We start from the raw sequence: 15,516 nt of genomic DNA, 5'->3' as shown, positions 1-15,516 counted from the left end.
GCTGTTCTGCCAAACAGGTGAAATTCTAAGGCTAGTACTGGCCAGTTCCAAGAGAGAGCTTTCCCAAATAAATAGACTCTGAAAATGGTCCACACTTAACTCATCACTAATCAACTCCAGCAAAGGAAACAGCTTGTGCTGATAAAACCTAAAGCAACCTAACACTTAAAAATAAAATGGTAGATTAACATAACCAAAATAAATTTATGTCATTATTATTCTAGACCCAAAAATAGACCCAATTAAATGTGCCATTTATGTAGCATAATGAATTTTGCCTGAAAATATTCCTAGGAGTGATGTGGAAACTTTATTTAAATTGACTTAAAAAAAAAATAATTCCTATTATTCTCTTTAAGCTTCTCAGTGATTTTTCACAACTCATTCACACAAACTTATCTTTCTTTTTAGCTGACCAAAACAACAGTGACAGCGCTTGAAGATCCTTGTTTCAGCCTAAAATTAATGCACACTTCAGGTCTTTTCTCACCTCTCACACTGCTGCACAGACACACAGATGCTGGTTTATATCAGCACATTGTTTCCTGGTAACAAATCCCTAAGCAATCTCACCACTAAAAAAATGCTGTTTAAAGTAGTGTGACTAATTAACATCTACTTTTATGTTAGTTGCACATATAAATTAATTGGCCAGTGAAGGTTGGCTTTTGGAAAAAAAAAAACAACAAAATAAACCCAAAACCACAGCATCCTGCCCAAAAAAAACTGACAAGGACACTTTAAAATACTGATGTACTACTCTAAAAGTGCAAGGTCCGAGGAATAAAGAAAGTGAAAGCAGATATCCATCAGAATGCTCTGATACTCCCATTTAATGGGGGAAAAAAGTTACAAGTAGTGTTAGTGCCAGCTAAGACACAGTAGAGATCCAATGAAATCAACAAATGAGCACATTAAAACTTTTGTGCTTACAAATTATTTTTTTTAACCTTGCAAAAGTATGTGTTAACTACACTTTTTATCCATAATTTAATGTACATTATACTCAGGGACTGCCAGACACTTTGCACATGAACAGTGATCCCAAGACTAGGTTGGAAAAGGCTTTCAGTGACCTGTTCTAGTGGGAGGTCTTCCTGCCTGTAGTAGGGGAGTTGGAACTGGATGATCTTTGAGGTCCCTTCCAACCTAAACCATTCTATGGTTCTGTGATTCTACATGGCCCTCTACAACATTAATGGAATTCAGACAGAAGTGAGGATTGCTGAGTGAATGTAACAATATAAGGAAAGCAACATCACTAAAACCAGTCAAAGCATAGCTGTTTGTGGTGTAATTAGTGTAATTAGGTGACCACAGGAAACATCACTAGTCAAAATTTATATAAAAGATGTTTCTCCTCTTCAAAAACTTGCAGAATTAACCAGGTTGGAAAAGACCTTCAAGATTATCAAGTCCAACCTATCACCTAACATCTTCTAATTAACTAAGCCAATGCACTGGTGCTTGGCAGAAGAGACCAACTCCACCTGGCTACAAACTACCCTTCAGGTAGTTTTAGAGATCAATAAAGTCTACCCTGAGCCTCCTCTTCTCTAGGCTGAACAACCCCAGCTCCCTCAGCCTCTCCTCACAGGACTGTGCTCTAGACCCCTCACCAGCCTTGGTGACACCTTCAAGCACCTTAACATCTTTCTCAGATTGAGGTGCCCAGAAGTGGACACAGTACTCAAAGTGTGATGGTCATTTGGAGTTTCTTTGTAGTAAATATACAGAGCATGACCATTAAATTCTCCTGTTTAGCATCTGACAGCAAAAAAGGCACTTCATGGGGCTCAAAGTCATGCACACACCCAGAAAATGAGTGCTGGCTGCTGATAAAATAGAACTGTATTCATAAGAATGAGATTTCAGCCTAGATAAAATGTCTCTTCCCACCCCATCCCCTGATATCCAAAGTGTTAGCACCTCTCTACAAACAGAGTTACATATCTGTTGATTAACTCACTTTGAAATATCTCTGCTGTCATGTTGCCATGGAAATATGACATTTCCAATAGCTGCACGGTAACTGTAGACTCCCAGGAGCCCGAGTGCCATGGCAATTTTTGAAACCAAGGAGCATCTTCTTTGAACCAGGCTGAAGATCAGAAGTAGGGAAACTGCAGCCAGGAAGGAGAGTTCAGATTTATGTTCAGAGCTGGGAAAAACAAACAAAACAAACATCTTCAAAGCATTGTAATTACAGAACCACAGAAACGTTCCAGTTGGAAAAGACTCTCAAGATCACCAAGCCCAACCCATATCCTTACTCTACAAAGTTCACCTTTAAACCACAGCCTCAAGCACCATATCCGAATGACCTTTAAACACATCCAGGGTTGGTGACTCCACCACCTCCCTGGGCAGTCCATCCCAATGCCTGACCACTCCTGCTGGGCAAAAATGTTTCCTAATGTGCAGTCTAAATCTACCCATTGGCAGCTTGAGGCCATTCCTTCTTGTTCTACCACTATTCACCCGTGAGAAGACACCAGCAGCAGCCTCCCCACAACCTCCTTTCAGGTAGCTGTAGACAACCATAAGGTCTCCCTTCAGCCTCCTCTTCCTTAAACTAACCATCCCCAACTCCCTCAGTTGCTCTTCATAAGATCTATTCTTCAGGCCCTTGCCCAGCTTCCTTGCCCTCCTCTGGACTTGCTTCAGCACCTTCCCATCCTTCTCATAATGAGGCACCCAAAACTGAATACAATACTTGTGTGGCCTCACCAGAGCCAAGTACAAAGGGACAATCACCTCCCTTCTCCTGCTGGACACAGCATTTCTAATCCAGGCCAGGATGCCATTGGCTTTCTTTGTCACCTAGGCACACTGCTAGCTCATATTCAGTTGTTTATTTATTACTGCTAAACACATTTACAGAGTCTTAGCTACAGCACTGTGTTTCCAAATGAATCACTGCATTGACATCTATGTGTATATGTATTAGAATATATTTATCGATGATCTGGATGAGGGGAATGAGTCCAGCATCAGTAAGTTTGCAGATGACACCAAGCTGGGAGCAGGAGCGGATCTGCTGGATGGTAGGAGAGCCCTGCAGAGGGACCTAGAAAGGCTGGATGGGTGGGCAGAGGCCAATGGGATGAGATTGAACAAGGCCAAGTGCAGGGTTCTGCACTTTGGCCACAATAATCCCAAGCAGCACTACAGGCTGGGGACAGCGTGGCTGGAGAGCAGCCAGGCAGAAAGGGACCTGGGGGTGCTGCTAGATAGAAGCTGAAGATGAGCCATCAGTGTGCCCAGGTGGCCAAGAGAGCCAATGGCATCCTGGCCTGCATCAGGAACAGTGTGGCCAGTAGGACAAGGGAGGTTATTCTGCCTCTGTACTCAGCACTGGTCAGGCCATACCTTGAGTGCTGTGTCCAGTTCTGGGGCCCTCAATTCAAGAGAGATGTTGAGGTGCTGGAAGGTGTCCAGAGAAGGGCACCAAGGCTGGTGAGGGGCCTGGAGCACAGACCTGTGAGGAGAGGTTGAGGGAGCTGGGGGTGTTTAGCCTGGAGGAGGCTCAGGGGGGGCCTCATTGCTCTCTACAACTACCTGAAGGGAGGTTGTAGCCAGGTAGGGGTTGGTCTTTTCTACCAGGTAACCAGCAACAGAACAAGGGGACACAGTCTCAAGTTGTGCCAGGGGAAGTATAGGCTGGATGTTAGGAGGAAGTTATTGTCAGAGAGAGTGATTGGCATTGGAATGGGCTGCCCAGGGAGATGGTGGAGGCACTGTCCCTGGAGGTAGTGAAGAAAAGCCTGGATGAGGCACTTAGTGCCATGGTCTGGTTGACTGGCTAGGGCTGGGGGATAGGTTGGACTGGATGATCTTGGAGGTCTCTTCCAACCTGGTTGATTCTATGGTTCTATGATTCTATGATATTTTAAATATTATAAACCTATTATAGTATTTTGGAAACACAGATGATTTATTAACGGGGATATCTATTAAAGCATGTGTGTTTACAAGTGTAATTACTGTGTTCAATAATATTCCACTTACTCAATTATACAAAAACTGGACTGCAGACTGCATAATGGACATGGGTCTAATGGTTTTAAACAAAGAGTTTGTTTTTCATATGCTTTGAAATACTGCATTTTGGTCTCAGCACAGCAATTTGTTTTGTAGCAGGAAGGCAGAAAACATTTCTGCATTATAGAACTACCATCTCCCCAGAAATCACTTTATATGAACTTGATTTCATAGGATTACAGAACAGAAGAGAATCACAGAACAGTTCAGGTTGGAAGAGAACTGAAAGGTCATCCAGTTCCAGCCCCCTGCCATAGGCAGGGACACCTCCCACTAGAACAGGTCACTCAAGGCCTCATCCAATCTGGCCTTGAACATCTCCAGGGAGGGAGCAGCCACAGCCTCCCTGGGCAACCTGTGCCAGTGTCTCACCACCCTCACTGCAAAGAACTTCCTCCTAACATCCAGTTTCAATCTCCTCCTCATCCTGTCATTACAAGACCTTGTCAATAGTCCCTCCCCAGCCTTCTTGTAGGCCAGATACACAATTTCAGGAAGCAGCTGTGACACCACCAAACTATCATCTCTGTCCATGATTAAAAGCCAAATAACTAACTGAATACCAACTAATTATCAGAAAACCTGACTTCTAGGCAAATTAGAGGTTGCATGTTCTCTTCTGTTTCATCTACTGTATCATTTTGTTTTGCTCTTTTTCCCACTAAGTCTTTTATTATTTCTCTTTGCCACAGGTTTTGCAGTGTCCTTGCAAACAAGAACATTTTCCTTATCTGAGCACTGCTGAATGCATCCTCAGTAGTCAAATTCAGCACCATACAGGTAGACTGATCTGCATTTTGCTGCTTACATTTTTCCATGCACAAACGCATACAGTAGTCTTTGCCTCTCCCGCTGAGCTCCTTAAGTACTGTCTAGCTAAGCAAAATATTAGTCTGAGCGAAAGCACAGATGTCTGAAAGGTCAATACAGGGTGGGGAAAGGAAGGTAGCTTGTTTGTTAGTTTATCTTACAAACAGATGAGAAGGCTGGTTAAAATAGGCCTGAGTAGGTTTAACTCAAACTAACATGGGTAGACATGATCTATGCTCTGCCCTTGCAAGACCACATTGGGAATGCTGTGTCCAATTTTTAGCTCCCCAGTTCAGGAGAGACAATGACCTGATGGAAAGAGTCCAGTGGAGAGACACGAGGATGACTGGGGGAGCTGAGCACCTTCCATACAAAGAGAGACTAAGAGCCCTGGGGTTGTTTAGTCTGGAGAAGAGAAGAATGAGAGGAGATCTGATCAATGTGTACAAATATCTGAGGGGTGGGGGGCAAGTGGATAGAGTCAATCTCTTTTTGGTAGTCCACAGCAACAAGACAAGGATCAACAGCTACAAACTGGAATAGAGAAGTTTTCATCCCAACATGAGGAGAAACTTCCTTACAGTGAGGGTGACAGAGCCCTGGAGCAGGCTGCCCAGAGAGGCTGTGGAGTCTCCTTCTCTGAGGACTTTCAAACCCTGCCTAGATGCATTCCTGTGTGAACTACCCTGTGTGATGCTGCCTTGGCAGGGAGTCTGGGCTGGATGATCTCCGGAGGTCCCGTTCAACCTCTAAGGTTTGGTGATTCTGTGAGATAAATAAGGTTCTAATTTTTAATCACAGACCTAAAGGAGGAAAAAAAAGGTGCTATTAAGACAGAACTATGCAAAGTAAGCACATACTAAAAATAGACATACTAAAACTAGAATAACAATCAACCTTACAGACTAGCAATGCATTTTATGCTTCATGCAACTCAGCTTATGACCAGACTTTAATATATGCCGTAAGGAAAACACATCATCTCAATCCTGATCAAAACACTAGGGAAACAGGCACATCTACCACTTGTTCCCTTGTCAAGGAGAACCAACAAAGAAAATACAAGCATGGCTGCCAAAGAAGAATTCAGATTCTCTGCAAAACACAGGATGTATGAAGATTTAGTTGTGTCATTGGCTGATCTTTCTGAAGCTTGCCTAGTAAACCATTTCAGATCCAAGAACTCAAGTCCAAAAACATGTGCACTTCAAATGATGTTATTTAAGCAATCTTTCAACTGTAAGTTAACTCAAATATATGCCAGCAGGGTGTTAGCTGTTAGGCTAAAAGCTGGTCCATTGATATAAATTGGGATACAGTCCCACAGCAGCCCAAGCCAATCTGTTGCCAGGGCTCTGCTCTTTCACCTGCTGCCTAAACATAGCAGAAGCAGTTATACCAGTGAATGTAAGAAGCCAGTCCCAATGGTGTGTCCTCCTAGCCTTCCATGGCACAGTACTCCACAGTCTTTCTAAGGCCCCTAGAAGTTTGTGAATTACTGTTCCTCTCTCCATCAGATGTGAAAGACCAGCAGGTTTTTGGAACTTCACTTGACCATGGCAGAAAGAATAACTGCAGCACTTCAAAATACACAGATACTTCCACATTTAGTTTCCACAGGAATTTTAAGAGTAGCAGTGCTGATTTCCACTCTTCCCTTCCTTCTTTCTTGTATTCCTATTACTAACCATCTTATTTGCCTGTGAAGCCAGATGGTAAATCAAAAGGGGAAGTAATCCATCTGATATCCAAGGGTTTCCCATTCTGTCTTGGTTATTTTTCCAGTCACATCTTTTCAGTGATCTAGTTCACCATACTGGCAAACCAGCAGCTGTGCTGGTAAAATACAGGGCAAGTGAGGGGAGGAACAAGATAGTAGGTACCTTACTTCCTGTAATATATTACTATAGCCAAACAGCCACCCATAGCCTAACACTATATCTGTAGGACCTTTTCTCTTCTGCCTGCACCAAGATCAAGAGCAAATGTGCCCAGAGTGAAGCTGTAATTTGGTGGGGTAGCACAGGGAGCAACTTGGTTTTGATATTTATCTGCTGTCCTTCAGCCTTACTGAAAAGGGAGGCAGACAGCTTTAATACCAGGGTTGTGATGGCTTTATGAAGGGGACACATTACTTACAATGACAGGCTTCTGAGAGCTCAGTGAAAGAGTGGAGAGCAGGAAATGTTATCTCCATTTTAGCAAGGCTTTTAACACCGTATCCAATTACATCCTCGCAGGCAAAGTGATGCAGTCCACACTAGGAAAGTGGGCAGCCAAGAGGACTGAAAATTAACTCAGCTGCTGGGCTTACACGGTTGTGATCAGTAGCATAAAGTCAACCTGGAGATCAGCCACTATGGATCAGCCTGAGGGCTTGGCACTGCAGCCAGTACTCTTTGACCTGGATGATGAGCCACAGTGCTTCCTGAACAAGCCTGTGAAAAACAGAAACTAGGGAAGAGTGGTTGATACAGTAGATGGGTCTGCTGCCACTCAGAGGCAGCTCAACAGAGAGGGGAAATGGTCCAGCAAGAACCTTCTGAAGTTCACTAAGGAGAAGAGGCAAGTTCTGCATCTAGGAAGAAATAGCTGCACACTTCAGGGCAGACTAGGGCGTGACTACCATTTCAGATATGGCTCTGAGTGTTCTGGTGGACATGGAGCTGATCATCAGACAGCAACATGCCCCTCCAGCAAAGACACTCAACATTGTTTGGTGCTGCACTGTGAAAAATATTACCAGCAGGACTAGGAAGGGTTTTTTTTTCCTTATAGTCAACTCTGAGTCCAGTACAGAGAAAGGTATGGACACACTGGAGCAAGCACATTGATAGGTTATAAGAAAAATGATGGGATTAAAACATCTGTTGTACCAGCAGAAGCTCAAAGAAGTGGGATGGTTTTAGCCTCCAAGTGAAGGCTCAGCATGGACCTTACCAGCCTGACTGGTCCCATCAGCTAGGGTCCCCAGATCTTTTCCTGAATTCCACAAGGCTGTCATGGGCCCAACTCCCCAGTGTGTCCAGATCCCTCTGGATGGGATCCCTTTCCTTCAGCATGTCAACCAGGCAACACAGCCTGGTGTCATTCACAAACTTTCTGAGGGTGCACACAATTCCACTCTCCATGTCACTGACATACTGTGGTAATTTGAAGGGGTTATAGATTATCCCAGATTTCCTTAAAAAAAACCTACAGAGACCAAGATCTGTCCCAGGGGACGAAGTGGTTGCTCCTGGATGTTGTAATTTTGTTATTCAATCCCACAATCCTGCAAACACTTTAAAACTAAGCAGCAGGGTCAGTTCTTCTCTTTTCTCCCTGCCTTTCCAGCTCTCCAGGGAGATCCTTATCTGGGTAACTAAATAAATATGTAGAAGTAGCCTGCAGGCTCTGGCTTTCAGCCTGCTTGGGCCTAATGTGAGACAATAGAGGATGGCAGAAAATGAGCACTGGGGGTTGTTTTTGGTGGTTTCTGGCTTGGCCAGGGGGAAGGTGTGGGTGGAATTCTCCTTTGTCCTGTATCTGTATTAGGTATTAAGGATTCATGTATGCCATATCATTTCCTGCACATCTTTAAACACAACCTCTCCGTGTTTATCTCCAATTCAGAGAGAGCTTATTATTTTACTGCCCTTTTTCCTTAGAAAAAGAGTAGAGTAAGATAGAATCATAGTATCAACCACGTTGGAAGAGACCTCCAAGATCTTTCAATCCAACCTATCAGCCAGCCCTAGCCAGTCAACTAGTCCATGGCACTAACTGCCACATCCAGTCTTTTCTTGCACACCTCCAGGGACAGTGACTCCACCACCTCCCTGGGCAGCCCATTCCAATGCCAATCACTCTCTCTGGCAAGAACTTCCTCCTAACATCCAGCCTAGACCTCCCCCGGCACAACTTGGGACTGCATCCCCTCGTTCTGTTGCTGGTCACCTAATCTCAGTCTGTCGTGCACTCAAACAAAAAAAAACTATGACACATACATATTTACCAAACAAAATGTGTTAATTTTTAAATAAGACAGAGATATGGCAATAAATCAGATACCTTGTCAACCAGTGTCCAAAGTCTGGCCGATGAGCCCACTGGACACCCGTCTGGTTCAAAGACCGAAGCAGCCGACAGCAAATAAGGATGATCCATGGACTGGCTAAGCTTATCCACTTCTCTGATCCTTTTATGAATGCATCTGAAGAGGTGGCCTTGCTCAGTTTTGAATCATCTGCTACTGAAATATCTATATTCTTGCACTCGGTGGCTTTCCTGATACTATCAAAAGTTTGTTTCACAGTGGTGCTGTGTTGAGGATCATTTTCTTCCAGAAGAAAATTACTTCTACAAAGTTCCTGATACAGCATCAAGCAAAGTGTATTGATAAGAAAATACCAGGTTTGATGCTCCTCTTCTATAAAACTGCTTGCCCCCAGACTCAAAACATGGCCAACTGTTCCAGCCAGAATCAGTACATCTATTTCTGACCACCCAGAACTGGATACAACTGGATTCTGCAAACAGAAGAAAATATAGCAGAGGTGAATATGTACCAAAATTTCACTTAAGCAGTCACAGAGTGCTCACAGCAATTTCCTCTAAGGAAACAAAACAAACAAGGAGACAGTTTCTACCTTGTCATATCCAAAAACATTACAGGAGAATCATCTCACTGCAGCTTACTCAGCCAGCAGTGCAACACAATCACACTTCTAAAAGTTGTGTTCTATTTAAGGGAAATAAATTTCTCCACAAATAATCATCACAGCTGTACAGATGAAGACTCTCTACCACCACCCTGTAACAGAAGGTTCAAAACAAGCTCTCCCCTCATTCGCTGAAGTAAAACCAGAAATCCTGCAGGGGCCAAATTTCAAACAGAGACAATGAGCAACTTTCTAATAATTTAAGTCTATGCTACTCTCAACTCCATACAGTGACAGCCTCTGCTAGTCAAATTAACAACAATTTCTCTGAGACATTTTGATAGCACTCTTTAACCTTGCTTAATCTGAAATGTGTGTTTCATCACAAAATCTATTTTAAACCTTATCCATGCATTATTTACTTCACACACTGTGCCTACCTAAACCCGTAATATTCTTTGTCTAATGCTCCCATTAGTTTGACTTCCCGTTCACAGCAGCCACCTGGAATTACCTTATCTTCACTGCCCTTTCCTTTGGTGACACAGCTGAAATAAAGCATTAGGGTATCTGGAAGGTGAGAGCATTTGGTTCACTGTTGTTATCAGCTAAAGGACCTTTTCAGCTCACAGAGGATATGAAGTACTAGAGAAAGCCATAAAAAGACTACACAGAGGCAAACCTGTTAAGTAAGCACTATGGAGATCATAATGATCAAAACTCTAGTCATTAATCAGCAGGCCATTGAGAAACCACAGGTTCTCATGTGCACCAATTGGGCCTTTGTAACAGGTAAGAGAGAAGTAACAGACTATGACTATCACAGACATCTGATGGTGCCTGTGGATCTATACAAAATCATTAAGCAATGCTTCGGGAAAGCACTAAAGGTGGGAGAGAACAGATGGTCAGAAACAGGCTGAAGGCAGGGGACAAAGTGAGAGGAGGAAGGATAAAGGGGGCAAGCAGAGTGTCAAGGGTCAGTCAGTGCCCTTCTCTGACTAAGCCCACTACCTGATCACTGCAGTCTATCCTCTCCTAATAATCTTTCTGTATAAGTCTACTCTCAGTCCCTCCTGTGAGTGCTGCAAGGTCTCAGTGCAAGGTAACCAGGGACAAGCCTCCACGTCAGCAGCTTGAGAACAAAACAAACAAAGGCAAAAGCCAGCCACAGGAATGGGATCAGAGAGTCATTAGGACCAAACACCTGGAATGCCAGTGACTGCTGCAATGCCAGTGACTGCTGCAATGCCAGTGACTGCTGCAATGCCAGTGACTGCAGGTTGTGAGGGTCCACATGCCAGAGACTGTAGCAGGGACTGTAGTGGTTTAAGGCTTATTGGAATATTCTAATAAGGGATATTAGATAATTCGTTGTAAAAGAATACTAACGATAAAGTTTGTATCATTCACTGATTTGCTAAGAGGTATAAAAAGCCAAAATACAAACAATTTGCGCTTCTTTGATTTTGGGTAGTAGATCTCTTTGCTTCTCTAACCTCTTCTACTAACCTTGACTGACCGTACAACAGGTGAGCTTTGCTGGTTGTTTTCAGTGTGGGAGAGACAGAGGGTGGCACTGATCCCTTCTGGGTTTTCTCTTTATATGGGGGGGGGAAATTTGGATTTCTGTGTCATTTCTAAATTGTATATAATTGTAAATACATGTAACTATATTGTGTATATGTGCTTGTAAATTTAGCTCTGCTCTAAATAGAGCTTTATCTTACTTCCAGTCAGTCTGAGCTGGTCTGGTAAATAGTAGCCAGGGGGTAGTGAAGTTCCTAACCCACCAAAGGCCATCCGGACTGCTTGCCCACAGTGCCCACAGGTGGAGGAATCAGAGTGCAAGAGAGGTCAGTGCATTAGCAACAGTAAAAGTGACCATGGATCACCAACCTTGCATCACCTACCGGTGGGCCCAGAGTGCATATCTATGTGTGAGGGCACAGGGCCACTCACTTGAGACATCTCTGTCTAACTTCTCAAAGTCTAAGCCAGAGGTAGGAAGAGGAGCATGGACTAGCCATGTGCAGCCAGGCTCCAGCAGCAAGGTGGGACAAATGCCCTGGACACCAAAGCCTGAAGGGGCTTCCTAGCATACCTCAACGAACAGTGTTAAACACTTGTGAAGCATTTTGGGAAAGGCACTGTCAAAAAAATCACCTCTTACCATTTTATTTTCTCATTAGTTTTCTCCTCTGTTAGCAAATACAGCGGGTGTCTCTTAAACTGATCCATTAAACAGCAAGAAAGTCAAACCAAAAGTACTGATTGTCATTTTTACATCAACTTAAAGACCTCTTAATCTTTCACATTAAATTCCTTTACATGACACTAAGGATGACACCATCCTTGTACACCTGAATTTATGAACAAACTTTAACAAATCACCTTGAATATTCATATAGATAAACCTGATACAGCACATACAATCAAAAAGATACATAAGGACTGTTTAAAATTTAATTTCACAGTATCACAGTATCACAGTATCATCAGGGTTGGAAGAGACCTCATAGATCATAGAGTCCAACCCTTTACCACAGAGCTCAAGGCTAGACCATGGCACCAAGTGCCACGTCCAACCTTGCCTTGAAGTGCCCCAGGGACGGCGACTCCACCACCTCCCCGGGCAGCCCATTCCAGTGTCCAATGACTCTCTCAGGGAAGAACTTTCTCCTCACCTCCAGCCTAAATTTCCCCTGGCACAGCCTGAGGCTGTGTCCTCTTGTTCTGGTGCTGGCCACCTGAGAGAAGAGAGCAACCTCCTCCTGGCCACAACCACCCCTCAGGTAGTTGTAGACAGCAATAAGGTCACCCCTGAGCCTCCTCTTCTCCAGGCTAAACAATCCCAGCTCCCTCAGCCTCTCCTCATAGGGCTTGTGCTCAAGGCCTCAGAAGAGTACAGAAACTCAATCATCTCAGAGCAGGTAACAAGAAAGTGGGGGTGTAAAACAGCTCTGTGCATCTTAGAGAGAAGTCTCATGTATGCTTAAGACTCACTAATAGCAGCACATGTACTTTTGTACAACAAGCAAGACCAGTTAACAAGCAGAGGATGACAACACACTTGATGCAACAAGATACTTACTGTGAGCTGGGAATATTGCTCTAAGGAAAACAACTTTTGCAAAATCAAGATTTTTTTAAAGATGTACATGAAAGAATGCAGGAGAGAGAAAGCTATCATCTACTCACAACACTTCTTGTGTTGTTAAGGAAGTAGTTACATCAAAGTCAGACTTAAAAAAATTTCACAGAACCATAGACAGAAAACCTCACAAACCAACCAACCAACCAAAAAAGTCTCCATAAGGAGGCACAACAATAATGGAAGAAAAAAACACTAAAATTTTAGAGCAAGAACAGATGCTCATGGGCTGGAGAAACTCTGCTAGGAGGACAGGCTACATGAGCTGGAGATGAGAAGGCTTTGAGGAGACTTTATAGTGGCCTTCCAGTATCTGAAGGGGGCTCAGGAGGACTGGGGAGGGACTATTGACAAGGTCTTGTAATGACAGGACAAGGGGTAATGGGTTTAAATTGGAAGAGGGGAGATTCAAACTCGATGTTAGGAAAGGGTTCTTTGCAGTGAGGGTGGTGAAACTCTGGCACAGGTGTCAAGGTCCGGAGGAGCAGAGATTAACAGTATCTCTGTCCAGAGGAGCTAGACCAGTTCTTATGGATTCCGTGTTGTGAAATTAAGGTGCAAACGAGACCAGATATCACCATGAAACTGTTTATTAAAGGATAAGGTTGGGCAAAACGGAGGGAGAGAGGGGAGAAGGGGGAGAGAGAAAGATAAAGAGATCGATGGAGAAGAAAAGAAGGAGCAGGGAAGGGGAAAAGGCTGTGAGCATATTACCCTCAGTCGCAGATGAAGGAGTGAGAGAGAAACGGGTGCGTGGCCCAGGGATGATCTGCGGAGTTTGTCAGAGGTTCTTCAGGCGGTGTGCAGTTCTCGTGGTCGGGTGGTCTGCCCTCAGTGGTCCGGTGGAGATGTCGCTGGTGGTCCGATGGAGGTGCCACTCTTGGTCCGGTGGGAATGGTGGTCCGCTGGGAATGCCACTGGTGGTGCGGTGGGAATACCACTGGTGGGGATACCACCCTTGGTCTGGTGGGGATGCCACGGGTGGAGATGTCACTGGTGGTCCGATGGGAATACCACTGGTGGGGATACCACCCTTGGTCTGGTGGGGATGCCACGGGTGGAGATGTCACTGGTGGTGCAGTGGGAATACCACTGGTGAGGATACCACGCTTGGTCTGGTGGGGATGCCACACTCTGTCTGCTGGTGATGCCACTGGTGATGCAGTGGGAATACCACTGGTGGGGATACCACCCTTGGTCTGGTGGGGATGCCACGGGTGGAGATGTCACTGGTGGTCCGATGGGAATACCACTGGTGGGGATACCACCCTTGGTCTGGTGGGGATGCCACGCTTTGGCAGGCCTTTCTCCTGCCTTTTTATACAGTTTTCTGCTCAGTGTCCAGCTGCAGCCCCCCCAGGGCATCTTCCTGTGCATTCTCACACATTCGCAGGGGTCCGGCGTCGCCGGGGGGAGGGCCTCCGCCCTCTCTCGGCTACACCTGTCCACACCCTGCATACACAGCCCTTGGGGGCAGCTGAGATAAGGTGGAGGCTTCCTGGGCAGTCCAGCCAGGGTGAGGTCTAGGAGTTTCAAAGGTATTGTCTGTTGATTTGCATCTCTGAGCTTTTGGGCCAAGCACCGAGTCTGAGTCCCAGAAGTAACAAGATTAAGGAGGGACAATGCAATCTTTATCTTTGTTGATTAACAAGAGAGAGGATCAGACTCTCACAACAGGTTGCCCAGGGAGGCTGTGGATGCTCCTTGCCTGGAGGTGTTTGAGGCCAGGCTGGATGAGGCCTCGAGTGACCTGCTCTAGTGGGAGGTGTCCTTGCCTATGGCAGGGGGTTGGAACTGGGTGATCTTTGAAGGCCCTTCAAACCTAAACCATTCCATGACTCTCTAACCTGAAAAACTGCCCAGGCTAAATCTAACCTTACTAATATCTTACATTTCTTTGGTGCTTTAATGACCACACCTTTATGTTCAGTACTGTAGTGGCACGCTCCAAGCTCCTTTTAGGTGCCCTCCCCCACCCCACTTCAGAGGAGGTTTGACTGGGGGAAGACAAAGGCGTGAAACTGCTTTCCCCTCCCCACTGTGGACTTGAAAAGGGAATGGCAAAAGGTCTTTTCCTTCTGCTCTCAGATGTGTACTGACTCATGGGAGAGCCCACACTGGAGTCTGGGGCTGTGATTGACTGGATTCATTGCACTCAGTATACATAGCCACTGGACATGCTGTCTACGAAAGACTTAAACAGAGTGGCCAGAAAGTGGTCTCCCAAGTCCAGCAAGTCCATTAAGTGCACTAAGTCCATTGGAGAGATTTCCCTGAGGCACCTGGATCCAGCTTCTCCTCAGACTCAGTGTATCCTGGCTTCCTGCTCCCTACCCCCAGGCTGGAAGGTCTCGGCCCCTGCCATAGCTGTTGCTGTTGGCATGAACATGCCTGCACTGCAGCTGTGACTGCACTGCTAAGGCAGTGCCAGTCCAAGAGATCTGCCTGGTGGAAGCTGTGTCTGCAGATACTTCAACTTTGGTGGCTTCCATTGGTTTCCATTCCTACTGCATTTTATGCTGAGTGGTCCCTCAACTGGATTACAACTTGCAGTTTCGAGAGGCTGCTGAAAAGGAGATCCAGGGACTGTCTCTAAACTCCTACTCCACTCTCGTGAGTAAATCAGTGCTCTCTTGGCCTTTCCCTAGGTTCTCTGCTCTGCCTCTGATTTCTAAGGCTTGAGGTGAGGAGAAAGTTCTTCACTGAGAGAGTCACTGGACACTGGAATGGGCTGCCCGGGGAGGTGGTGGAGTCACTGTCCCTGGGGCTGTTCAAGGCAGGATTGGACGTGGCACTTGGTGCCATGGTCTAACCTTGAGCTCTGTGGTAAAGGGTTGGACTTGATGATCTATGAGGTCTCTTCCA

General features: G+C 45.2%; 1 protein-coding gene across 1 annotated transcript in view; it reads right to left on the bottom strand.

Moving 5' to 3' along the window:
* The window catches only part of PIGG (phosphatidylinositol glycan anchor biosynthesis class G (EMM blood group)), a 139,384-nt gene that overhangs the window by 58,262 nt on the left and 65,606 nt on the right, over positions 1-15,516 (bottom strand). Inside the window, exons 9-10 of the mRNA XM_064176707.1 lie at positions 8,908-9,365; positions 1,970-2,161 (exon numbers count right to left, since the gene is read on the bottom strand). Of these exons, the coding sequence (XP_064032777.1) occupies positions 1,970-2,161; positions 8,908-9,365 (650 nt within the window). The remainder of the gene's footprint in view (positions 1-1,969; positions 2,162-8,907; positions 9,366-15,516) is intronic.

Source organism: Pogoniulus pusillus, chromosome Z (genome assembly GCF_015220805.1).
Source record: "Pogoniulus pusillus isolate bPogPus1 chromosome Z, bPogPus1.pri, whole genome shotgun sequence".
Taxonomy (NCBI): domain Eukaryota; kingdom Metazoa; phylum Chordata; class Aves; order Piciformes; family Lybiidae; genus Pogoniulus; species Pogoniulus pusillus.
The sequence above is the reverse complement of the archived record's forward strand: the minus strand, read 5'-3'. Positions and strand labels throughout refer to the sequence as shown.